At 43.4% G+C, this 27760-nt stretch overlaps 1 protein-coding gene across 3 annotated transcripts in view; it reads right to left on the minus strand.

Annotated features, from left to right (window-relative positions):
* Window positions 1-27760, minus strand: part of FGF13 (fibroblast growth factor 13) — a 264985-nt gene that overhangs the window by 116648 nt on the left and 120577 nt on the right. For 2 of the 3 annotated variants that reach the window (XM_049827210.1, XM_049827212.1), the window contains exon 2: window positions 6225-6392. The exons of the other annotated variant lie outside the window; for it this stretch is intronic. In XM_049827210.1, the coding sequence (XP_049683167.1) occupies window positions 6225-6392 (168 nt within the window). The remainder of the gene's footprint in view (window positions 1-6224; window positions 6393-27760) is intronic. 3 annotated transcript variants of the gene reach the window in all.

Raw genomic sequence — 27760 nt, forward strand, 5'->3', positions numbered from 1 at the left:
AAGAGAAAGACAAAAAACTCAGATTCTAAGTTGAAGTCCATGGAAAGATGTTGAATTCCGAACTCTGCTGTATTTCTGCGTGGCTAGAAGTGTCACACCCCAGAATCTTCCAAAGGTAATAGTTAAGTATCTAGTGCTCAGCTGATTCAGTAGGCAGTGTTATTATTACTAAAGCTGATGAGATGCTCAAATAGTTTTGAGAATCAAGTCCTTCAGTTCTCTCTTTATAATGGGAAACATTACATTTCCCTACTGCACAGGAGTGCCACGATGACATGCATGTTCAGTCACGAACCACTGTGGCAATAAGGACCATATAAACTCCTAAGGGAGTAAGAAAAGAAGAAATCAAATTAAACTTTATGAGGGGGTTCTGATCTCATTTGCAGACAAGTAAATATTGAGTAAATCTTGGATTTTGGTGGAATTACTCTGGATTTGCACTGTCTGAGCCTGAACCTGAGCCAGGCCCAGACCGTGTTCAGGTAAGCTCATTAAATACATCCCAACCCCTTTGACTCTCCCAGGAGCACTCACATGTTTAAAGTTAATCGTGTGCTTAAAGGCTTTGGAGGATCAGGGCAAGAGGGCTCAGACACTTACAGGACTGAGCTATTCTGCTTTATGTACGAAGCATCTGAAGAAAATAAGAGTGCAGTTGTCACCACTGCCTTCCAATGCCCTGAAACAGAAGGTCATCGTTTAATCACTCAAGTCAAAGTCGATTTCTCTTTGGGGGGAAAAAGCCATTGTAACAGTGGCAGCTTCAGACCTTTGGCTTTTGTGGTCTACATCACTCCCTTTAGATCACCCTCCACTACAGATATGGTCCCATAGCTGCAGCAACTCCACGTGTATCTAGACAGACAGGATTCAGAGCTTATTTTTATTTTGTATTGGAAAAGGCTCAGGCACTGCTCATTGCTGCTTCTTGCCAGTGCCAGGACTCAGGAGTGAAGGCAAGGTGAAAGCTTCACGCTCCTCACAGGTGGACCCGAGAGGTGCAGACAAAAGCTGAGTCAAGAACAAGGTTTTGCTGAGGAAAAGGGTGATGATGAGAGCACAGAGGGCTGCAAGGCCCAGCACCAGGCAAGAGTAGACTGCCTGCCCTCCATGGGATGAACTGCTTCAGGCCAGACAGCTTAGCCGCAGCAGTAAAGGGTTAAATACTCCTATTGGCAAGAGCCTTGGCAAATGGGATACCACGTCTTCACTTTTCACCTCCATTGAAAGCAGAAAAAATGATGAAAACCATCATGGAAGATTGTGAAATGTGATTAACTCAGCACCAAGGGACCATAACCCTAATAAAGTTTCTAAATAGAATCATGTAACTTAGTAGGAGCCCCTATTCAACGAACCAGTGAGTTACTTTCAGGTGGCTGTTGGTCCAGATTAAATCTGATGTTGAATGCACGCACAGCGCAGATGCTGAACCTCCTCGCTGGTGTCTCACAGCCAAGTGTGCTGCGTCTGAACGTCTCGGACACAACCGGCACAGGCGGCTGTACCTACGTTTCACGTGGCTCTATTATTCCCTCATTTCTATTATTCCCCACTGGAATACAAAGTCTTTTTCAGTTCTGAACAATACGTAAAGTTTAAAAACCTCTCACAGTTCTCCAAGATTTCAAATACACGGTCTCCTCCCCCTTCGTCTTTCTTTTTGTCCTCTAAAGTGCAGAAATGCAAAAGCATTAAGATAATTAAACGAAGGAGCCAGGCTAATAGGACTGATTTGGTCTAGAAGAAAAGTATAATTAGAGTGCCAAGTAACAGTACTATCAGTGGTGACACGACACTTAGAGCACCAAAGGGACATTCAGTATGACAACATAAAGGCTCTGAATTTCTGCTGATGACAAAACCGCGTGTGCACATGGAGTAGGCGGAAGAGCCAGCCTCCCACATAATGTGCTTAAATGTCCTACCTTTTCCTCGCCCCCGGGACTGGCTCTGCCAGTCATCCCATTGCTAGGGATGAAGATAACAAGCCATTGTCAAGGGCAACCGCAAAGCTGCTTGTTTCACATTAGCATCCTTAACATTTTCTATCTAATCAGATTTCCTGTTGGTTGAGGAAAGCTGCCTTTCCTCATTACCAGCTGCTATCCCAGATTTCCCTCTCCCCATCCCCAATACATATTTTGCCATGCTTGTCTGCTTTTCTGTGTAAAAAGGTTATGTATGCCTGGAGGGAGACTAAATGTTACAAAAAAAAAAAAAAAAAAAAGGGCAAAAAAATCCCACATGAAAACAGAACTGTGGGCGAGAGGCCAAGACTCTTGATTATGTGACTGTGACTAACCAATGGGTGTTTTTAAGAAACATTTCTCTCATTATATTCCCTCCTCTGGATGTAATAATACAACTCAAATTAGTTTTCCAGGAGCAGACTTCTTTTTATGTAACCATGTTTTATACAGATAGCAGCAGCTTATGTTTAAACTATTTAAGAGAACAAATAGCTGCAAAATGTACTTCAGATGGCCCTTCTCCTGCTAGCAGTATATTCCTGGCTAGAGGGAAGCTACAAAAACACCCTGTATTTTGCTGCTGCTTGGATGTAATTGTAAACAATGCACAATGCCCACAGGACCTAGCATCCAGGTAAGAATGTCAGGTCCGTTTGTTTTATTGCATTTGAGAGATCCATAACGTTGTAAACTGTAGAATGACTTTGACAACACAAAGCTGGAATGATGCAGAATAAAGCAGCAGCTCATCTTTTAACTTAGTCCAAAGTTTCCCATAGCATTAGCTAGGAAAGGCAGCATCCTACCTGAACCGTGGTCCAGACTGACAGACATCACCCTGCTGGCACGGGACTCAAATGGAAATTTCCACATTTTAGGAAGATAATATAGTTGCCATTTCCTATTGTTCTCCTCCTTCCTTCCACACCTACCACTTAAAAAAAGACTGTCCTTGCTATAGTTACTGGACCAAGGACCTTCTTCTATGTGTCCTCCAGGCTGATATCGAATGTACTGGCCCTGGACCTAATCTGCTAAGGTGTATTTGAAGCATATAGGTGCTGTGAAAAATGATGACATTGCAGGCAGGCAGGTAGGGTGTCAGGAAAACAACAAGAAACCAAGACAGGTTACTTTAGGAAACATGGATCTACTTTTCTCACTGCTTCTCTTGCTTTTAGAAATGGGCTTGAGAGAAGAGAAATGATGGGCCACCTGGTTCAGATACCAGAGCGAGGTGGTATTTAAGTCTTTCAGCAAACAGTAGAACATTCCCCAAACACCCCTCCAAAATCCAGGAAAATCTTTTACCTGGTGTCATCATATATGCCTAAGGGGTTCAAATCCCAAAGGGATAAATGAGTCTCCCCAAGCATTAACCCTGTATGAAAATGGTTAAAAAGTGCAGAGTAAATAAAATAGTTAGGCAAAGAGTTGCAAAGTTAGGAACATTCAGGATTTACTATGTGTTCCCATGTCACCACTCAGCAGATAAAAAAAAGGTACATTTTTATACTCTCTGCAGTGTCTTTCAAGTCTGCAATTTTCCATAAAACTTCCATTACAACATTCTACTCAGAGAGCTTTCCTAATAGCTTCTTAGTTGCCGTACTTTCCAGTACCTTCAAAAATGTGTAAATTATGCTATAGTAACAAATTTAAACATTTACTTTCATTCATCCTCACAGCGCAATTGAGCTGTTAAGTGCTGGGTTCACACTAGAAGGTATTCAGGTAGGGTTTCCTTCAGCCACTCCATTAACTTCAACAGACTGTTTTAGTGTTTGCACTGAAAGCACAGTTCAGATCATTTCACACTCAGAATTTTTCAAGCTTCATGCCAACAGACCACTGAGGATGACACCCACCAGTCTTTCAGTGGGTCTAACACCGTTGCCAGGCAATTCACAGATTTTGAAGAAAAAGACCAGGCAATTTAAGCTGCAACAGAGGCCAAAAGCACTCCTAAACATGTATTTTCCCTCTCATGCTAGGGGCAACATCTTTCACAGAAACACATAGAGAAATCACGCAACAATAAAAATTGATACCCTATGAATTCCCGTCAACTCAGACAGTTGTGGGACAAGTAAATATGGCCATAGCTTCTTGTGCCCTGCCTAGTAATGCAAAATTCCCGGAGGAGAGGAGAAGGGATAAAAAAGGGAAGGGGAAGAGACATTCATCCTTGTATACTGCAGTAAAAGATGAAAAGCTTTCCTCTTAGAACTAAACATTTTCAGTAAGAATGATTAACAATACCATATGCCATGGAGGAAGGAGTAACACAGCTGTTGTTGGGGAGAGACAGTATGTAGATTTATGGAGAATCTAAGAAGAGCAACTGTTGGCTTCCAGGCGACAATACGGCAGAACTGATGCTCCCCAGGTCTTCACTTAGAGCCTGCACCTTGCAAGCTTCTCCCAGCAGATCCTGAATTCCTCAACACTGGACCAAACCATAGCCCAAGGAGACTCATGCTCTGGAGATAAAGGCCCAGCATACTTCTGCTTCCCTTGTTCCTCTTGAACATACCATTGGTGTGTAAATTGTTGATTTATTCACTGAAAATGATCAGACCTAGCTAAGAGCCACTCCCCCGCAGGAATCCAGCTCCCAGTATAAGTTCCAATGAAATGACCATCAGCTTCTGCTGGAGTTACACATGAGCACAAGGAGAAATTGAAATACATCATGTGAGTCAATGATGCCAAGTTTAGGATCCTGCATTTTATGGCTCACATGGAACCTTTCATTTCACCAAATATCACTTGCTGAAGATGCTGAGCACCTCTGGTAGTTCAGCCGTCATCGTCTTCCTAGAGGAGCTTGACAAGAACAGTTCTGGGCTCATAATTTACTCATGAACACCACAAACCCTAACAGATGATATGAAATTCATTACATCTGCTAATCCAGAAAAATGCTATGGGATTCACGTCTCCTTCATGTTTATTGAGTTCAGAATCACAAAATCACAACTCCTATCAAGTCAGCCCCAGAACTGAGAGGAGAATTAGACTTTGTGTTTTCAAAACCCAATTTTAATATTCAGTTACATCATCACTGAAACAAAAAAGCTCTCCCCACACCTTACACCAGTGTTTGTGTCAGACTTAATATTTCTGGTGACATGAGAAAGAAATACTATTTTAATAAAATACTTTTATTTTAAAAGACACAGATCTCCCAGAAGTGGTGCAAAGAACATTCATGCAAAATTTGGGGTAACAGGAGAAAGCAATTGACTGAAATATTTTTGGCTAATAGTGACAGCTCAGCAACTGATGCCCATCATTACAGAGAGAATAATACAAATGAATTGTGAGGAAGGACTCCAACCTGCTCACTTTGCCATTCCTGCAGACTCAATTGTGGCAGAATCCAGCCCTGAATTTTTCATCTTAAAATATATCTACCAGAAGTAGCATTATTTGTCTTGGCAGATACTGGAGCTTATGCAAAAAGTAGAAGGCTTACCACATAGAATATGAGGCAGTAACGCAAAACACTTATGGAACAATAACAGAAAATATTAAAAAATATAATTTAAAATAGCTTGATCTTATGTACACTGGATGAACAAGTTAAAGATATAGACACCTCATTAGTAATTTCATATTAGTAAACATGGCATTAGAAGAGACCATACCTTTGCTTTATCTGAAAAGGAAAACATTCTACTTATTTTTTTTCTGCTCTGCATGCATTTCATTTTCCAAAATGCAACCAGGCGTGCATTACATACAAACTTCATCCTGCTTCACTGAAGTACAGCTGTTATGAGCATTCTCTAGCGCTATGCAGAAGCCTTATGGAGTGAAAGGTGTTGGGGATAAGCCGAATCTGAGTCTAAGTGCCATATTTTCAGCAGAGTGCAGCTTCAGAAATGTTACTGGAAAGAACCAACTAGGAATTGATGCCGTTTAAGTAGCAAGCAACTTTTGGCAGCCAAAAAAAGGGCAGTGTGTAATGATGAGAGCTGAAACAAACAAACTTTATTTAAGAAAAAGCAGCGTCACTTCTTGTCTAGAATGATACTGTACATAGCTTATATTACAGTGTCCCGTGATAGCCGAATCAGACACTAACAGGCAAGCAGAGGGGGACATGGAGTGCATCACGCTTCCTGCATCAGTTGCACTGCACTGACACAGGCGAGAAAACACACAGCACACTCTAGGGACATACATGGAAAAATAAAAATAATAGAAACAAACAGAACATGGATCCATAGTGCCACAAACCTTCCGGCTCTGTGTTCTCTTTGAGGTGCACTTGCTTCAGTGGGCAGCAGAAGATTTCGTGACACTTAGCACGAAAAGGGGACTCTTTTTTCTTTAATTCCGCAGATTGGATCGAATCTTGCCGTAACATAATGTACTCCTGTGTGCCAGGGGGAGCGTCATCCATAACTGTGGTCACCACATAACAAAATGAACTCAAGTTAGAGCTTGAGGAAAGCAATCTAGAGAATTAAATCAACTACATAATGTCAGGGTGGGGGAAAGAAAGGAGGGAAAGAAATGTTTATAGGAAGGAAAATAAAATTTAAAGTGTAAAGTATCTTAGTCACGGTGGTAGAAGGGTGGGGAAAACATTTACTTCTATAAACAACACTTCTCATAAACATCAACACTTTATATTGGTTCATGCAGCTTTAATAAATAGTAGAATAACACCCTGCTCCAAAAAGCAACAAGGTTCTCTTCTATGTCTTTGCTTTATTCCCCTATAGCACCTATATCTATTCTCCATGCAGATTAAGAGAAAAAAAAGCAAACAAAGCATGCTTTTATTGCCTAGCCACAGGCAATCTCTACATTAACATCAGGAAGTAATCATTGCACATCTGCAGGTAATGCAACATCAGACTATCTATTCCCCAAAGTAAAAAGAACATGCCTTTATCAGGACGTATAATTATACACGTTTCCTTAGAGCAAGCACGATAATCCAATGACATTTGACTTGATTGTCATTTTCAATGGATAGAAGAGTAGATGTACAAAGAGAAAGCACATTAATCCTTTTGATGGTTTTCTTGTAAAACAGCAAGTCATTTTTTAAAGTTGATCTTATAAATCAATACTGCCATTAATAACATAAAATATATGCAGTCTGAAATGTTTTCTGAATGGGGTCAGACTATTAAACAGTATAAAGATAAAATATATAGTGTACAGAAAGCTCCAGCTACCTCAAAGTATTACATTACCAGAAAGAATTGGAGCGCTTTCCCGCTACCTAAAAAAATGAAGCCTTAATAACAGAGATGGTGAGATTCCTCAGCTTACAGCTTTAAGGCACAGATCATCTCTCAAGAACAAAAATTAAATGCTTTTTCAAAAGATAGTTTCTAACCACTACTAGTTATTTATAGTGTGATGCAGAGATATAAAACCACAGCCAAAACCAAGCTGAGATTCTCCAACCCTATGGCAAGAAAAAAAAATAATATAACAAAATCCAAGCATTAGGAAAGTAAAATTCCAACAATCAGGAAAGTAACTATTGATAGGCTAGCCTAAAAACCACAGATGCACTAGCGCTACATAAGTTTATATGGTTCTAGAAGTGCTGGCCAGTAATTCAAACAATTTAACTGTTTCCTAAATACCTGCCAGTGTATAATCATTTTTAAAAACTGTCAGATTTAAACATGGATCCCTTCAAACAAATGTTATCCGCTTGCATTTTCATCCACTTGGGTTTTTTCTCTCCTATCAAGGATGGTACTAGTAAGAGTCATATCTAGGTGATAAATAAGTGATTCAGCTCGATAGTCTTTCTTTTCACAGTGGGCAGTCACCTTCTTTCAAGACCTCATTAATCCACAGGAGACACTTTGCACCTTGGCTGTTATTGCTTCATTAAACTACACACAGCATCAGTAACACACACTAATAATCCATATGAAGCGTCATTAAAAGGGATGCATGAGCTAATAGGAAAGCACAAGTGATTCAAAAAAGAGCAGCGGGTCAATGGAGCACAAGGTCTCAGTTGCCATGTAATTGCTCCCTTAACAATACTAGTTTTACATTGGCTTGTTTGAAGGGTACGTATGTGTCCATGAAACACACGGACAGCCCTGAGACTGAAGGGCAACTGCTGGGAGTAATTACTACAAGTCAACACCCAAGACAAGCCAAAGACCAACAAGCCCTGATGGGTCAGCTCCTCCAAAAAGACATCACACAGCTGCTGCTGCAGGCGGCCGTGTAAAGCCACCAGCGAGCTGTGTGCAGTGCCACTGACGTCAACCGTGCGGGAGCCCTGCGGCGCGTCCCTCTGACATTTACAGGGATAAAGGATAACATGCACCGTGAAACATGAATAGCCAGCAGAAGAGTGAAATGCACAGCTACCTTCCACCAGCAAGCTGGCTGATACACAGCAAAGCACGCCCCACCGTCAAAACCTCAGCTTTGGGCAAAAGGCATGTCCCTGGGCTGACCCTCCGAGAGGCAGAGTCCCTCCTGGGGAGTCCTGTTCAAATGCAGGAGCTCAGAGAATTGCCCACAAGGTTCAATGCTGTGCGGTGCTGGACTGCTGCTTCAGTGAAAAAAAAAAAGCGGGAATCAGGCCAGCAGCTGCTAAACAGGGTCTGCAGGGGAGAAGGAGCTACTTACCCAAACGTATGGCATAAGGACCTATTCTCCCAGCCACAAGAGCTGTTTGGCACTGGGCTATGATTTCTCAGCTTCTGTAAGCTCAGAGGGCTCACGCAAGCATCTGCAAACCAACTCCACGGCCCGATTCCATTTGTCAAGTGTTTGGCAAATACTTGCCTGACATCACTGGGTGGGTCCACCCCTATCTCAGGCAAGCTCGCTAAGACAGGTGGAGAAGATATAACTTGTCCTTTACCAGTCACCTACGCACTCATGTCCCACCTACACATATTTATTTAAATATGAATAAGCCACAAAGAGAACCACACCTTCAACGAGTGAAGAACATGCTGAAATCAACAAAAGCACATCAGGTTACTGGAATCCAGGACAGCAGGTGTAAATGAGCCTTGGTTTTGAGGACCATTGTAGCACTGACATCTGGAGCAAACCCTAGGAACCACAGCTCTAATAAAGCCTTAATGCTGGAATGATGTATGGATAACTTAATTGATGTCAGTGTTCTGAAGGAACAGCTAAAACCTTTTCTTAACATGATGAATGGCTTCAAGTCAGGCAGAGAATTTATTACAAAACTAGGAACACCCCCTGACCTCAGTGCCTCCTTTTCCCTACGATGACAGCCAGACATCCTCACGGAGCCACTGAAATCACAGCTACAGGACCTCAACTCTGGGTGCCAAGAACCAGTCCACAGGGAAGTTTCAATAATACAGAATCTAACGTGAAAAGCTTTAAAAACCTGATGATGTCCATTTTTGATGACTAAAAATAATCAGTGCACAACCATGAAAGGATCATTATTAAACGACTGTGAACAAGCACTTTGGAAAAGGGAGAAACATCACCAGGAATCTGCTATAATTTTGTTAATGGGATAAACCCCACTCTTATGAAAGAATCACGCATACAACAAAGTAGGAGAGAACTGGTAAATTTTAGGGAATTAACAAAAATCTAAAGCAGTATTTACATACTGTGCTATATGGAGCAGAGGACATTGCTTGTACTCAACCGCTCCCTCCATTACAGACTCTGCTAATTGCAGGACCTAGGATACGATTACACTCCTCTGTGTAATGCAGAGATACACGAGCTAGCTTTAAATCAGCTAATTTGGGAGTAATCACAAGCCAGCACCAAGCTCAACAAGGGCAGCAGAAGACCCATGAGAAGCCTGACGTGCCCAGCTTCACTCCATCACATAGATGCTGTTCTCAAGAGCAGCTGGAAGAAACCTTCACTGAGTCACATCTACATTTCCTTGGCCACCTTCCTGAAGGCAGATGCGTAGTCATCCTGCCAGCCTCCAATATTCAGCTACGCCTCTGTTGTTACACTTCAGCAGCTGCGCACCCTAACGTACTCCCCATCCTCATGGGTGAAACACCTCAGCAGTCTGCATTTCCATCTTCCCATGAGTAAAAAAGGGACAAGACGTCATACATCACGGACACAGGTCATTAAGATACTAGTAAAGAACTTGTATAATCTCAGTTGGAAGATGATAAATAAATAATTCATAGTTTTAAGAAAAAAAAAGAAAACAAACCCCAAACTTCCCCCCTCCCCCCCCCAGTTTGCTGGAGACCAAAACCACAGCAACTGTGTATACATGAGAGGAATTTGCTTAGCAGTTAGCATAAAATAGCTGCAGTAACTATTATGTTTCCTACATCAAGACATTCAACTTGCTAAATACCACCCTGTAGCATATGCCCTAGTTTCAAAAAAAATAATAATTACAATAATAAAAACTTACTGTCAACAAGCCAATAGGAAAAGAATTCCTTCTTCCTGTAAGCCTTACTGAGAGAGGAAAGAGATCTTTAGGACGACTGCTAGCACCAGGATGTTTTTCAAGATAAATTCAAACACTTTTACTTTATATAAACACACCAGCTAAACACTCTGCTGGTTTGTGTCTTTCTTTTATATCCAACTGCATTTCAGTCCCGTCTAGAATTGCCAGAAACCATAACATCAACCCTGTCCATAGGCCTTGGCTTGGATTCCAACTGAATAATCTTTGATATAATTCAGAGTTTAATAAAGCTGTAAGGACGCATCTCCCCCTCCCCCCCCCGGTTTTACATGGAGAGGCTTCAGCTCTGCTAGCTAAAGGCTGTAGCAACCTTAGGGTAAATATGTATTAATATCCAGGCAAAAGAATCCTCATATTCCTGTTAGACAGTTATTCTTGAATGTATGACACAATTTAACACAAAAATTGTATACTTCCATGGACCCATTCCCTCCTCAAATGACTTTTCAGGTCATTACCTGAAACATGAATTTCCTTCCTCCTCCTTCAGTTCCGTTACTTTTCTTAGTCTGGTTAGTTTCACATGCTGTGAGCCCCAGGATACTTACACTTGCAATAAATTAGTTTTTCTGGCATTTTGGAAGGACTAGAGTCATAGCTCTACACTAGATCTTCAAGCCATGAAGAGTATTAGAGTGCCTCTTAAATCATGCATCCACAAAGTGAAGCAAATCCCCTCTCTTTGGCACAAAGGAGCAAGTTGTAAAAAAACCCAAAACCAAAAAACCACCCACCAAAAAACCCCACCAACCTAAAAAACAAACAACCTACAACCAAACATTCCCCCCAGTACAAGTCTTGAAAAATAAGAGCAGCAGCACATGCCTCACCACTGTGGCCTGCCAGACTCTGCTGTGAAACAAAAAGGCGATGCTCACCAAGCACCTCCTTCATCCTCTGCTTCCTCCACCCACAAAACCAAAAGAAAGGTCTCAAGTGAAGTTACTCAGGCCCCTGAGGCTGTTTAGAGTTATGTAGGAAATGTTTTTTTCCTTTTAGGGAAAACATGAGGATATCAAGTTGTTATCAGCTCTTCACAGGAGAAAATCTAAAAAAACCTCTCCAAAATAACTTGCTTCAAGTGACTGCCTGCAGGACAGGGAATGGGTAGGAAAGTGGCGTGTTTTTCTGTAATAACATTTTCCCAGTTCAGCAACTGAGGAAAAGCTCTCAGGTATACAGGTAATAACAATTCCCTTTGCTTCTTTTCATTACTGCTTTGTTTTCCCCCTAATTTATTCCAGTTGAAGATGTGGTTTTTGGAAGCCACCTGAACAACATAATGTACTCAGGGCACAAAAATACTTACAAGTTAATTAAAAAATGAAATAAAATTCTATTCTGGGGTTGTAATACGCTCAAAACCTCTTAATGGCAACACAGTCTATCCATACCATTTCCCTATCCAGCTTCGCCAAAATCTCGATGAAGTATTCTTACCGCACAGCCTCGGCACTTCTGTGTCACCCAGAAACCTTACTTTCATCTTGCATCTGTGTGCTTGCAACTTTGAAGTCTGGTTGACTCTGACTTGCAGTTTTCACAATTAAGATAGATATCACAGGAAACGCAAGCAGCCAAATTCTCTAATTTGTATTCACAACAAGACATTTCTGGAGTCCCTCCTTTTGCCCTTTCTCCCCAGTACACCACCAAAACCAGGCACCACATTAGAAATGCACCAGCTTAATCAAAATTAAAAAACCAAGAGAACAAAGATACCTTGTGGAAGACATAACTTTTACCTTGAGTTTCTTTAGATGCTATTTCAAAATTAAAACTCTGCTCAAAATGAGCTCTCATTACATCTGGAGGCTGCTGCTGGACAGGCTCCATGACGGACGACAGCCCGCCAGCGACACAACTCAATCACTCCTCTTACTGGGAAGCAGCGCCTGGTCTTTTGTTCTCAAACCGATACTATAAATTTCCTCTATGGCAACTGCTTCTCTGTGCTTATTTTTGAACTGATATTAAAAGGACAGCTTTATGGCGTGCACGAAGAGAGCATAAATTTTGAGATGGGCAATAGTTGTCTCCAAGAGCTCAGCTACTTACAGTCGTGGGGAAGCAAATTCCTTATCCAATAGAGGGCTTTTACTACTTGAAGTAATGATTTTTCAAACTGCTGATCTAAATTAGATTGCAGTTGGTTATTTGGAATTGAGGCTTTTCGGATTCAACAGTATATGGTCTAAAAGCTCTTTTCTGTGTCTGGTGGGAGAGGGAGGATCAATTCCTATTTATGGCATAAATGTCACTCGAATATTTAAAATTCACCATTGATGTGCAAGTAATAATCCTTATGGTAAAGCCAACAACCCAGCTCCTCTGTGATTACCATGCAAGGCAGAGATTCCCTAACACTTACATAGGCGGCAGCAGCCTGGACCTCAGCATTTACCCAGCCCCTGAGGAAGGTTCCCCATCCCACATCAAATATTGGTTTTGTTTGTTGTATCGGGTTTTGTTACCCCAGCAGCAGCCGCAGCCAACCATGCTAGCTTGAATCTCATCCAAACAGCCCCAAACTGCTATAGTCACAGCAGAGGCTGCAGGATAAGCACCCCCAAAGGTTTCTGCCAAATCCTAAACCTACTTGGAGGCCTCATTCCTAGACAGAAATGAAGCAGTGAACAGAAATCCCCTCTGTAAAAGACTGCAGGAGGAGATGGAGTGCCACAGTCCTACTCCTAGGGCTTGGTCAAGCACGTCCAAAGCAGAACGTCCAACCTGGCTCATCAAGTGCGACACCTTCCCCCTCAATAAAATAGGAACAAACTCCACTCAAGACTGTTCCAGTTCATGCACATGTGGATTTCTCCTCTTTAACAGCACTACTCCTTCTTTAGATGGATCATTGGTAGTTATTCCACAGTTCCTTACTATACACTCAATAAAATCCTTATTAGAGAAGCAGGAACAAAGTGAGCCAAAATAATGCGGTTGAAACCTGCTTTAGGCAAAACATTTAATTCTGAATTCATTCTTAAGGTTTGCACAACCCTGCCTTCACCCTCCAAATCAAAGAATTTTACTGATGATTTTAGATAGTGGTTTTATTTTGTATTTGAAACTACTTTCCATTTTGAAATATCTTCATTTTTAAAATAAGCAACTATTGTCTTGCAATCAAAATTGAAAGCCTACAGCCCTTTTGAACACATTTCTTTCAATATGTGTAGGAATTTCTAAACTTTTTGATCTGAGATATGCTCTCTTTGGGTCAACCACATAGAACAATTTTTTTCAGATCTTCCAAAAATATTTGCACAGAACACTCCCTCTTGACCTAAAAGAGTAATTGGATTAACTGCTAGCAGTAATAGGCTGTTATCCTCTAAAAGACTAGCCAAGATAAGGCTGCATTTAGATCTTTGTGCATAGTAAAGACAATGACATCCAACATCAAAAATTTGTTGATAAATTCTGCTAAGAATGCATCTCCTCTTTCCCCTGTGGAAAGGGCACTAACATTTCTGCACATAGAATCATAGAATGGTTTGGGTTGGAAAGGACCTTAAAGATCATCCAGTTCCAACCCCCCTGCCGTGGGCAGGGACACCTTCCACTAGACCAGGTTGCTCCAAGCCCCATCCAAGCCGGCCTTGAACACTGCCGGGCTTGGGGCAGCCACAACTTCTCTGGGCAACCTGCTCCAGTGCCTCACCACCCTCACAATAAAGATTTTTCTCCTAATACCTAATTAATCTACCCTCTTTCAGCTTAAAACTTTACCCCTCATCCTATCACTAAGCTCCCTGATAAAGAGCCCCTCCCCATCTTTCCTGAAGGTCCCTTTAGGTACTGGAAGGCTGCAATAGGGTCTCCCTGGAGCCTTCTCTTCTCCAGGCTGAACAACCCCAACTCTCCCAGCCTGTCTTCACAGAGAGGTGCTCCAGCCCTCTGATCATCTTCGTGGCCCTCTGGACTCTCTCCAATAGGCCCATGTCGTTCTTATGTTGAGGGTCCAAGAGGTGAAGGCAGTACTCCAGGTGGGGTCTCACAAAAGCGGAACAGAGGGGCAGAATCACCTCCCTCGACCTTCTGGTCACGCTTCTTTTGATGCAGCCCAGGACAAGGTTGGCTTTCTGGGCTGCAAGCACACATTGCTGGGCCATGTTGAGCTTCTCGTCAACCAACACCCCCAAGGGCTGCTCTCAATCCACTCATCGCCCAGCCTGTATTTATGCTTACAATTGCCCCAACCCATGTACAGGACCTTGCACTCAGCCTTGTTGAACTTCCATGAGGTTCACGCGGGCCCACCTCTCAAGACCATCAAGGTCCCTCTGGATGGCATCCCTTCCCTCCAACGGCATCCCTTCCCTCCAATGTGTTGACTGCACCTCACAGCTTGGTGTCATCAGCAAACTTGCTGAGGGTGCACTCAATCCCACTGTCCATATCGCCAAGAAAGATATTAAACAGCCTTATTTCCTAGCTATTCTGGGCATCCACCTACTACCAAACAGCCTTTGATTAACTCTAATCTGGCCACTATTCAGCGATGCAGCTGCCTATAACCGTGATCTTACTGTGCCCACATACAAGAGCATGGTTTGAGAACTGCAGTTTCCTCTCCAGATGCTGCTATGCAGTGCTGTCAGCCTTCTGCATCTGAGCCGTGACAAAGAGAAGATCCACGCTCCTGCTCATCAAGGGCTAAGTAACATCCACAATTTACTCTCCATTGTGCAGACCCACCGCCTTTCCCTTCCCAGCCACCAGGATCTGCGGTTTTGCTATGCAAGACATGTGCCCACTCTTATTTAACTCTGCAGCTCAGTTCACCACTTTGCCATGCTTGCCACTGAATGAATAAATATTGCTTCCCTGCCTATTCTGAGTGCCTTTCTGCTTTTCCCATCTGCTAAAATAAACGCAAGCTGGCTGCTTTCCAAACAGGTGGGTTGCTCCATGCACCACAGCAGACAAGATAGTAATTTACAGCGTACTATTCATTTTTCTGGAGTGCGCGTATCAAGAGCAACAGGCACACAGACCAGCGCACGGCAGAGCTGTAAGCACACCAGAGTGTTATCAGGGACACTTCATGGAGAAGTAGGGGCTGGCTCAAGGGAGGATACCGAAATGGCAGGACCTGCTTGGCCAGCTTCAGAAGATAACTCATCCAAATTGCACAGCCACCAAAAGATGTTGCATCTTCAGATCAAGTTCTGGCTGCCACCTAACGCACCAGCATGCAGCTTGTGGATCAACTGTTCCTCTTTCTGCTCCAAAGCTGCAAGGAAAGGAGCCTTGTAGATGACATGAGGAGATGGAAGGCAACCCCAGATGGAAACGAGACTCTCACTCACCCCTATCTACCACAAAACCCGCTCTGACCAGCTCAATGCAGAGAGTACCTCAGAGTCACACAATACACAACAGTGAATTTGTTTCCCTCCATTGAGAAAGTTAGGGAGAAAAAGCAAGGAATGTCGCTGTTTCTAAGAGAATATCCTTGCAGTGTGGTGAAAATCAGGCAAGCAGAGAAGGAGGTGGCAAGAGGACTGCTAGAAAGGTCCAGGCATGAGTGGGAAGCTAACAGTTTTTGAGAGAGCTACAGTTCACTACTTATGAAATATTAGATTGCTCTTCTGTAACGTAACATTAATAAGAATTTAATTATTAATCAAGCCCTATTCGGAGATAGGAGAATAGTTTCAAACGACACAGGAAGTCAAGAGAAGTGGGAATGCCTGTAGCTTTTTTCTTCCTATTTATTCAGCATCTATTCACAACAGCAGGGCTACAAAGGAGACAAACTTCCCTAGCACTGGGGAGAAAAGTAAAACAGAATCACAAAGAAAGAACTAATAGTAATCAGAATCATCTTGGAAGAGCAAAACAAAGAATAGTAGCCTGCAGAAGGCAACAAAATCATCAAATAAAAGACTGCAACCTTCTCGGAAATCTGAAAGAAGGATCAGCCGTACCTCTTGGGAACAGGAGCTGCGCAGCAGTACAATAGTCTAGGACTCTGTTTCAGAGTCTCTCGCTGCTGCAGCCCTTGAGCATTTTGCTTGAAAGAAGGGGACAAGAACAGAAGCACCATTCATGAAAGGACAGGTGACACCTTCCAATTATTTGCCTCATTTACTGGGGATTAACAAAAAGGAGGAGGCAAGAAATAGTGTTTTAAAATTCAAACTCATTACAGAAAGAGCTGTTCTGAGAAATGGCCTCGGAGGAAATCTTTCAAAGCAAAGCACAGAAAACTAATCAGCAGGAGCAAAAAACCTCAGTGTGCCCCCGAGAGGTGTGCACTGTGTTCCCAGGCCCTGGGAAGCGGCAGACCCTGTATGCTGCTCTGATTCGGCAGTGCTGCCCAAAGGGGTGAGTGGCACCAACCAGAGCTATGTACACAGCTGCTGGATGAACAGCAGAAAAATCCTTTCAGAAAAGAAAAGAAAAAAAAAATTCATTTAACCTGAAATTAACATTCCACTTCATTTTAAGAGTGGAAATTATTTTCAACAGGTTAAAGATTAAGCTTCTATAAACTGGGTCTCTGTAGATACAAACACACATGTACACAAAACATTTCATTTTTAAAACAGTGAAATGAAAGGCCGCAACAGTTTCTCATATTCTTTTCTTGGACTAAAGCTTTAGTTGAATTCACCTCCATACACAAGTGACTTCTGTGACCCCGAATTTTTTTCCAGCAAGTTCCAGCACCCTGAAAAAATAACTATTCAACAGTAGTCTCAATGGAGTTATTCACGTGACCAAGAGAAACCTCTGCCTACACTGTCAGTTCTATTTAGCAGTGTATTACCTACTGCAGAAGCCACTGCTCGAACAGCTTCCCCCAGCCAGCAACTCTCAAACAGCCAGGTTGCCAATGCTGTGATTGAATAATACACCTCAAATAATGTGACAATTAGCCAGCTTTTCCCCTTCCCCCCACATCTAGCCCATGAAGCGTTAAGTCGTTATATACACTTGAACAGGGTATTGATTGAGAGTGATGTGCGACAGCACTCGCAATACTGCATTTTCCTCCCTTCTTCCTGAAATAAAAGGACCACATTTTAGAAGCATTCACTTGACACAGGTTTAGCAACCATACTTGAAAATAATTTTTTCCCCTCTCTACGCTTATGTAAATCCCTTCAGACATTACTGTGGTGGGTTGACCCCATCTGGCTGCCAGTTGCCCACCAAAGCCATTCTATCACTCCCCCTCCTCAGCTGGACAGGGGAGAGAAAATATAACAGAGGGCTTGTGGGTCGAGATAAGGACAGGAGAGATCACTCACCAATTACCATCACGGGCAAAACAGACTCAGCTTGGGGAAAATGAACTAAATTTATTACAAATCAACCAGAGTAGGGTAATGAGAAATAAAACCAAATCTCAGAACACCTTCCCTCCACCCCTCCCTTCTTCCCAGGCACAACTTCACTCCCGGATTCTCTACCAACCCCCCCAGCGGCACAGGGGGACGGGGATAGGTTTTACGGCCAGTTCATCACACGTTATTTTCTGCTGCTTCATCCTCTTTCAGGGGCAGGACTCATGACACTCTTTCCCTGCTCCGGCATAGGGTACCTCCCAAGGGAGACAGTCCTCCACAAACTTCTCCAACATGGGTCCTTCCCACGGGCTGCAGTTCTTCAGGCACAGCCTGCTCCAGTGTGGGTCCCCCACGGGGTGACAAGTCCTGCCAGAAAACCTGCTCCAGCGTGGGCTCCCCTCTCCACAGATCCGCAGGTCCTGCCAGGAGCCTGCTCCAGCGCGGGCTTCCCACGGGGTCACAGCCTCCTTCGGGAACCCACCTGCTCCGGCGTGGGGTCCTCCCCGGGCTGCAGGTGGAGATCTGCTCCCCCATGGAGCTCCCTGGGCTGCAGGGGGACAGCCTGCCTCACCAGGGGCTTCCCCACAGGCTGCAGGGGAATCTCTGCTCCGGCGCCTGGAGCATCTCCTGCCCTCCTTCTGCACTGACCTGGGGGTCTGCAGGGTTGTTTCTCTTACATATTCTCACTCCTCTCTCCAGCTGCTGTTTCTGTCTGTCCCAGCAACTTTTTTTTCCTTTTTAAATATGTTCTCCCAGAGGCGCTACCACTATCACTGATGGGCTCGGCTTTGGCTGGCGGTGGGTCCAACTTGGAGACGGCTGGTATTGGCTCTGTCGGACACAGGGGAAGCTTCCAGCAGCTTCTCACAGAAACCACCCCTGTAACCTCCCCCCCTCCCCGCCCAAACCTTGCCACGCAAAGCCAATACAATTACATAAATCCACGTGCAATTATGCTATCACTGTTATACAATGTAGCTACAATGCACTTGCTGCATATATGCAGAGGGGTTTCGCTTTTAACTGTTAATCAATTTAATCAGCACCGAGCCAAGTTAGCAGAAGATCAAACTACCCGTTTTCCTGTTACTGTCCACCTCAATGATCATGATTCTAGAGTCGAGCTACATGTTCTGTATATTGATATAGTTCTCAACTACTGTCAAAACAACTACCCAACAACTTTCTTTTGTACAGTATCGTGGTACTTCCACGTAGCGGGCAGCACGTCCGCTATGTACTAGCAGCCTAACTGCACCAGAATTAAAGTCATGCTTTATGAAAATGATTGTAAGTGTTGTATTATTATTTTATGTTGAAAGAGGTATCTTTCAATTCATTGAGACAGCTGCTAAAAACACGGCAAGAGAGATGACCAGCGCTGGGTCACAGACAGCAGGAAGGATTTTGCTGCCTTGCTGTGAACAGCAAAAGTGCAGCGACTTGGCTAACGACACCAACCTGACAGATCAGGGAGCACGCGAGGAGGACTTTCACTGCCCACTTATTCCAGCTCAAACAGACAGAAGCTCACAGCAGAAATTGGAGCTAACTTCACCTCAGCAAGCATGAAGCTACCAGCTTCTTCCTCTCCAAGTGGACTCTGCAGGGAGATATCTCTCTGCAGCCCTCCTCTCCTCCCTGCCCTGCAGGTGGGCGGTGGGTGAGCAGGACCCTCTTGGCTCCCCAAAATGGAGAAGCCAACCTACCCCGTGTACGCGCAGCCCGGTGGTGGTACCGAGACAGGCTGCGTAAGCACAACGTTACAAGATTTTCTTGTTCCTCCCACTATTTTAAGATGCCTTCGCTCAGATAGGAGCACCGATGCCACACTGTCGCTCAGTTCACTGGGCAGGTGCGTAAGCAGCGAGGGAAGATAAACCAAGAAATCTGCCACTGGTGTAGCTTAGAGTACATTTGCAGTGACATCCACATGCCCCCAGGTGCATTGAGAGGGCTGTGCACACAAACTGCAACACAAAAGCGCTGGCACTCTAGAGTAAAGCCTGATCCAAAAGGAATTTCAATAATACGTGTTTGCATACTAGCAAAAAAGAGTTAAAAAACCAAGAGGTACTGTGCTTAAGCCAAACTGTAAGTAACTCAGATGAGTGACTCTGGCCCAGCAGATCGCTGGTCTGCTCAAAACAGTCCAGCCAAGGCCAACGTATCTTGCAGTTGCTCATGGCTGAGTGAGATGTTGGCACCAATGGGAAGGGCGTAGTAACAAGGTATTAGAAAAGAAGTAAATTTTAAATCTTTTACAAACCAGCACGCATTTCCACACAATTTAGTGTGAAATTCAGATGTTGCTACAGGTGATCTCCATGCTCAGGTGGCTGTCGCTCCCTGAGCTTGCACAGCTACCATCCGCTGCCAGCCACGGGAGACGACTCTGCAGCAGGAACTTCTACAATGCACATAAACGTGCACTCATAAATGCTCGAGATGCAATACACTGCTTGGAATTAACTTTTCCAGAAATCAAAAGGCAAAAAGATCAAATAAGGCTGTTCTGTTAAAGCAGAAATAACAGTGGAGTTTATTGCCTGTATATATATTTTTTACACTACATTGCATAACATGCTCACATTGGTGTTCAGCACTGTAAATGACATAAAAAATAACCCAAGGCAGCAAGCACAGCAGAGCTGTAAGAAAAAAATCATCAGATTTCACATTCCAGTGCATGAAGTGAATACTGCAGTCCTCTAGCTTATAACAGTACAGCAAAGTTAGCAAAGAAAAATATCTTTCTTAGGAAAAAGATACTGTTTCAATACTGAGATATAAATTAGCTTCTAGTGTTTAGGATTTAATAAGTGGTCTTTATTTTAGTAGAAGAAAAAGACGCTCTTTTCAAACTAAGGACATTGCATACTGCAGACTGAAGTTGGGGAGCTGCTTCTGGGGATACCACAATCACTTTTTGTACCGCTTTGAAACTATCCATATTAGAGACAATTCACTATTTCATATCATTATCATATTTATGCCTACTGGACCTTTACATCGCTCAAAATAAATTAAAACTTTTATTCTGAAAGTTGGTTCAAAAATTTTAAAACCTGGAAAGGACTTTTTGTTGCTGTAAATGTCTGGAACTTGTAGATTCATAGCAGCTCCATTTAAACAGGGGAAAAAAAAAAAATCAAGAAAAGCTTCAGAGCAATTTGCAGTAGCTGAATATTTGGCCCATACAACTGTCAAAACAAGTGCTCGAATACGTAGGTCCTGCAAACACTCATTACTGAGCATTGTGCTGCTTTGGACAGTTCAATTTTGCAAACCCTGTGCTCAGCAGTATTTGCACAGTTCCTAATCGCCAGTGGTAGGAGTCTTTCTATTGCACCTTGCCCTGTATGCCACATAAGCACTTACAGTATTTTTAATTTTAGCCCCCACAACTCTGCTTGCATCTTAAGTGACTGCTGGAGAACACAAAGTTTTAACACGTTCTCACAGAATCCACTTAAGAAATGAGGTCTTTGCAGGTTGAAAACAAAGCTACCCTTCCTTGTACTTTTAAATCTACTAATCTGTAATTTCCATGTTACCAAAGTACTCTGCTCCTGAACCGAAATCCTAAAGAGATTTTTGCAAAACTTTATTAGCATTTTAGTCCGCTTTTAACTACTCATTTCACACCAGATACACAGCTGACACAGGCTAATGTGCTCACTGTCCTATGCACCAGCTTATCCCCGCACTAAGGAGAAGGGGATAAAGGCTGCAGATGACAGACGTGCTATCCCACCCCCCCAACCCCCTGTCTGCAACAGGTCCTACCTGTCACTGCCTTGGTCTTTTGGGATCAAACCCATATGAAGCCCTCTCTGGAAGGAAGAAGACAATGACTTTGAGCTGCTTCTCCTTGCCCTGAGCTGTCACGCAGATGTGGGATTGAGGCTGTCCTGGGTGCCTGTGGATCTCCAGGCGGCTAAACACAATGATCAGAGATGACTCACTGTCACTCTCACATACATTAAATGAGTCTGTCAATTTTCTGACTTGAATTATTGCTGTAATTGTTGTGTCTCACAGCTGAGGAGCTGACACTAGGGCTGACTCAACCACCGGAGAGCTCCCACAGCCGTGCTGGGTCATGCTGCTTGCGATGCTGGGGTTCAGACCTTGCCCTTACCCATCAGAAGTCATTCTCTCCCACCAGGTAAGGCAACGAAAGAGAACTTCCCTCGGCCATATCTGACAGATCTGCGCTGAAGTTTCTCTCCAGGAATGCTTTGCATATCATATATTAATAGAGTCTGACTAACAGCTTTAGCTTCACATCATGTCTAGACAAAGTGTCCCGCTGTGGGCAGTTGCCTGGAAGGGCACTTGAAATAGCTGTGGGTGAACAAAACAGAAACTGTGTGGAGAGCTGACACATTGTATGTTCGCTGCATCTCATTTATTTATTCTCAGATAAGTGAAAATAATGGGCATCTGGCGGAAGTTTTAGGCAGAAAGAGGCCAAAGCCCCAATATTCATTCTTTCCAACAGATGTCCACCACCCAACCACCTAGAACAAAGGAAATAGCCAGATGACCAGAAGTGAAGTAATTAAAAGTTCCACAGAAGCATTTTGAGGGTAAAAACGTAAACAGGCACAAGTTGCATAAACAAGACGTTTCATGAAGTGCTCTCCAGTGCTGAATTGCTCTCCTGAGCCAGCTCTCTCCTGAGCCCAGGTGTCCTCAGCAGAGTCCAGCTGCACCCGACTGCACTCTGCCCGTACAACTTTCAGCCGAGCGTTAACCAAAGCTCCTTAGCACCACATACTCAATGCAGGAAAGGGCCTGTCAACACACAGCATAAAAGCACCAAATTGCAGCCACAGTAAACTGACGCTGGAAACAAAGAATAATGGCAAAGTATTTATAGCCCACTAGAGAGTCTCTACCACTTCTCAGCAACTGCAGGAGTTTGCTTGCCCTTGCCACATTTCTTATTGGGTGAACACTGCATCTAGATATAAAATTGCATCACTGCTTTCCTTCATTTAAATTATCTATTTAAATTGAAGGCATTTAGCTCCCTTTCAGCGCCTTTTATTATCCTCAAACATGCTGTGGCACGATTACAGCTTTAAATATTTACTTGACGTTATCGTGCATCTGGCAAACGTACTCTGATACTCCCAAGTAAGTCCCATGCAGGATTAAGTTATCCACTGGTCTTTGCACAGTTGCGATGGATCCCATTTATTCTGCCACTGCAATTCCCTCTGAAAGAGGCCTGCAAAGTCTAAGGAGTTTTCCAATGATTATGACAGATGGCATTTGAGGAAACCAAACTGATTTCTAAGTTTCTATAGAAGTTAAGTCTTTCTTCCTCCATTAGGATTTCTCAGTTTCTACGCTATTCAAACCCATAGAAAGCCTGGCTATTATTCTGTTAGTGCTGTCAGTTCGTATGCATCTTCTCAGTTTGTTCTCTTTCTTATTGTTAATTATCTATTTCATATTGCAAATTCCCATTTTTAAGATAAGGTGCTGTTGTCACAATAGTCCTGTAAGTGAATCATTATAACTATAATGCATTCATAAATAACACATTACAAGACTTAAAATAAATATTTTTTACAGCTGTTGCAACCCAATTGGCCTACGTGTAATAGAAGTTGTGCACCCATGAAATTAAACTGAATAAAAAAATTAATTTTCAAAGGCTTAGTTCTCCGAAAAAGTTATTGCCTCTAATTCTTTTTGGTCAATGTTATTTTCTTTTTGATCCTAAAATAGAAATTAGAATACTAAAATAAATAAAACTGACAGCCTCTGGGTAGAGAACTGAAGTAATGGATGGCAACCAAATTCTGCTAAAGGCCAGACAATCACAGTGGTGGGAAGGAGAGAGGAAAGGGAAGGAGGGAGGAGAAGAGAAAACACACGAGTATCTGCTAATGAACCTGTGGCAGGCTAACAGCATTCTCAGACAAGTCTTCAGTAAAACTTTCCAGAGTCAACTTCTCCGTGAATTTCTTCAGGGTTCACAGGCTGTTTCCTGGGGACCTGGTTAGTGTTTCAGAGATCCAAGCAGCAGCCCATAAGCCTGCCCAGGAGCTCCAGGAGACTAGAGCCGCCTGTTTGCCTGGCAGCTCCTCAAGCCCTAGAGTCCACCCCAGCTCTGCATCTTCTGCAGTGACCCTGCAAACCCAGTGTGGGCAGAGCCAGTGCCAGGGGAGAAGCAATACAGCCCTTGACCATGTCCTCTTCTTCCCAGAGGCAAGGTCACGTAGGAGGAGAGGGACCGCAGGAGACGTTTTCTCTCTCTTCTGCACAGGGCAAGAGCAGAAAGGTCTACATAGATCTGTGACCATAATCTCATGAGTTGGGAGAGGGCGCGAGAGGCTGGTAGGATGACACACGCAATTTATCCTCACTGCTGGCAGCAACACACCCACACTGGAAGCTAGCAACCTAAAGGGCCTCAAAAGCAATGGGGCACATCTTAAAAATGAGAATTAAAAAGCAAGGTCCTGACCATCAGTGATCTCCACCTGTTTTTAGAACAGGGAGGGCAAAATACCAAGTATAGTTCATCACTAATTGCATCTCCACATTCCTCCCTTCTGGAAGAGAGAGCAAATGCAACTGTGCTTTGATTTGATGTCACCAAGCCTTTTGCAATTAATTCAGCCGTGCTCTCAAAGAACCCTCTGATAACAGAGAGCTCCGCGCAGACCCCTGGGTACATCCAAACAGGCTGGACTGACATTTGCAAAGGCTACAGCAAGCGCCCACTGCTGTGCTCTTCTTTCTGCCTTTGCACAGGTTTCCACGCCCAGAGATAACACACGCTTAATTGCTCACCTCCTTCTGGTAATCACCCCCCATCCCGCTGAGGACACATACCTAATAAGCAACAGTAACGAACAAAATCCGACTTCATTGGAAGCTTTGGTTGGATTTTCACAGCCCCATGAAAGGCAACAGGACTTTAATTTGATCTCAAAGCCCAGAGGTACGTTAAGGAAATCTACCTGATTACAACCACAACGAAGGCCAGACACCTCTGGTGCAGAACAGTCGGGAACTGGGTGTCCTACGGTGCCAGACTGACCCGTGCAACGAGTCTGCACGGCCTCCCTCCCTCCAGGGATTCGACACGGATGCTCTAGCACACAAGGTCAAGAGAACATTTTAAACATTTCTATCACCCCTTCTGCTCCAATCCAACTTGAAAGGACTGAAGAGTACCCTTGCTTTCTCCACGCTCCCTTTGCACCTAACTTCTCTCTCTCAGGTACGTCACTGTAGGAACCACCCTGCCGTACCCCCAACGGCACATGCTGCAGGCAGACTCTGCTCCACGCGTGTTCCTACAACGCTGCACAGACTTATTTTTTTCCATTTGTTTGCCATGAAGAAACTCGGCCAACACCAAAATGGAGAGTGGGAGTTGCCCAAGAACAATTTTGTCAGTTTCTACAAAAGTAAAAATTCAAAAAGACACTTTTCCCCCCAGGTTGGAATAATTAGATGCGTCTACATTTTTTGGCTGACCCAACTTTATGTTCGGTGAAACACTCTGTAAAATGTCCCCCTGATTTCTCCTGAATGGCCTTTAAAACACTGGCAGTTCAGTCTGCTTAGTCAGCACTACACACAGAAAGCTATTAAAACCTGAGCCTTAATAACTAATCTCTCAAAGCCACTCATGCCTATCCCACAGAGCAGTAACATGACACATAAGAGTTGTTGCCAGCACTGACTGCAGCATGGACAACGTTTAAATTTCCTTCATACCTAAACCAGCAAGATTTTAATTTTATTTTTGGCTCACTCTTTATCACAGGGCTAATAAGTCCTGGTCAGATAAGGCTTTGGCAGGCTAAATCACCTAAATGCACACCTCCAGCTCACATCATTTTGCTGTTGCTGCTTATGGAGAGTTTAGATGAAAACGAGCAAATACTGGGTAAAAAACTGTTCCAGAAAAAGCTGAATATTTATGGCTTGTACACAGAAACCTGACTGGCAAGTGAATGCTTTAGGTAGAGATAAAAGGAGTGACAGAAGAATAACTTTTATTTATACAGTCTACATTTAATGAATGCATCAGCATTTGCAGATGATTAGGGCCAACCTAAGTGCTTTGTTGTTCCTGTTGCAATTCTGAAGGGTTTGGACTTATTTATTCTTTTTCTTCTTTTTTACCTCCCCCCATAGTTGCAACTAAATATAATTTTTGGCTTTGCAAAGGCCTATTTCCATTTATAGAATCCAGATGACAGGCTGGGGACGATATTTTCCTAGCTGAGGCATCTGCCTCCTTGACAGAGGGAGAGATAATCACGTTGGGTGAAACAGGCTCGGCGTCTGTGACAAGCTTAAGATGTCAGAAATGAGAGCATCGCGTCTTGTCCCTCTGGATATTTTTTTCTTGAGAAATTTAGCCACATCTCATGTGAAACGCAGCCAGCTTGCAGTGCTGCTCTGCCGCCAGCGACAGAGAGGGGGAGGAGGGAGGGAGGCAGGGGACCGTTTCGCTTCTGAGGCTGCCACAGTTTCTATTTAATTGCTTGCTTATTTATTTAATTATGGCAGCAACAAGAATTTCTGGTCAAGCTGCCAGCATGCTTTCCCTGAAACATCTCGCTGCTCTGAAATGACTTTTGCTGGACAATCCTCCTTCCCTCCTGGATCTCCACCAGGAGCGGCCAAAGCATAGAGCAGCCCCATCTTCTTCTCCATCCCCATCAAGAAGCACTAAGATGTCACAGTTGACTGGAGCCACCTTGCCCCAAGGCAGCAGAGGCAGGAGGCCCAGGACACAAAGGGTTTGCAAGGGGACTGAGTCTGGAGAAGCATCTCCAGGTGGATTGAATCCTCAGATCCAAACAAATGCCTCCATGGCACGTGTCACTGCCTACCATCAGCACTAACCTACAGCGCTGCCCTCCCCCCCGCTGATTAAGTCCTGCTTTTTAAGTTATAGATCAAATGTTCTGCAGTCGCAGATCAACTTATGCTGATCAAATTAGTCAGATCAAGGTGCTACTTTTCTTTTGAGATGGGCCATTTGATGCTGCAAAATGCCACTGAATGAACTTTTCAGAACACAGATTTCTCCTCACTCTCACAACTAACCTTTTCTTGCCAGATGCTGATGTAAATGCTCACAAATCATGGCAGATTTCCAACAGATGTGCCACCTTCAGTGGAATACACAACAAGGAAGCTTTTTTAATCCAAGAATAACATTAAGCCATCAGTGATTGCTTGATGCAAACAACTGTTAGTATAAATATTTTAATTAATGTTCACCAGGGGATTTTTTTCCCAAGGAAGGATTTTTTCCTTGAATTGATTTTTAAGCTACTGTTTTGTCATGACTTGCACTACATCATGAAGAAGCTCCCTCAGCCTGTCCTAACAGGAATGCAAGTAGTACTCTTCACAAAGTATAGAGCTAATGAGACTAAGAAAATGCGTTTTTTTTCCTGACATTATTTCCTAAGAAACTCAGAAATGAGCCCTGACTCAGAACAAATGTAAAAGTGTCATAGAAATTAATCCTGCTGAAACTATAAAGTGTTCCTTGAATCCAACACTTCCATTCCCTTCACAACAGAAATATCAAAAGCAAGAAATGCCAATGCATAAAAGAGATATAAGGTGTGATACTATAAGAGTTTCTGCAAGAGACACACATACTCTTTGGCAAATGTGAGCTCCGGTCCAATACAGTTACTCAAAGACTGTACAGTAACCAACTAACAGACAAAAGTGCTCCTTTTAAAACATTTACATCAGGCAACTTAGGCTAGCAGACAAGAACGGTGCCACAGACAGCAGACGGCTATTATTTGACCAGCTATAGCCTATTTACTTTACTGCAAGGTTATATTTATCGTGTAAATGCTACCACAGCAGATGAAATTCCATCTGAATTGACTGAAGCCAAGGTAACAGCCCCCCATCCCACCTCCATCTCCTGGTTGACTACACCTTTCCCACTCTGGTGGTCATGTCCCTGGAGGACCGACGTGACAGCAGAG

The sequence above is a fragment of the Accipiter gentilis genome, chromosome 24 (assembly GCF_929443795.1).
Source record: "Accipiter gentilis chromosome 24, bAccGen1.1, whole genome shotgun sequence".
In the NCBI taxonomy this organism is placed as follows: domain Eukaryota; kingdom Metazoa; phylum Chordata; class Aves; order Accipitriformes; family Accipitridae; genus Astur; species Astur gentilis.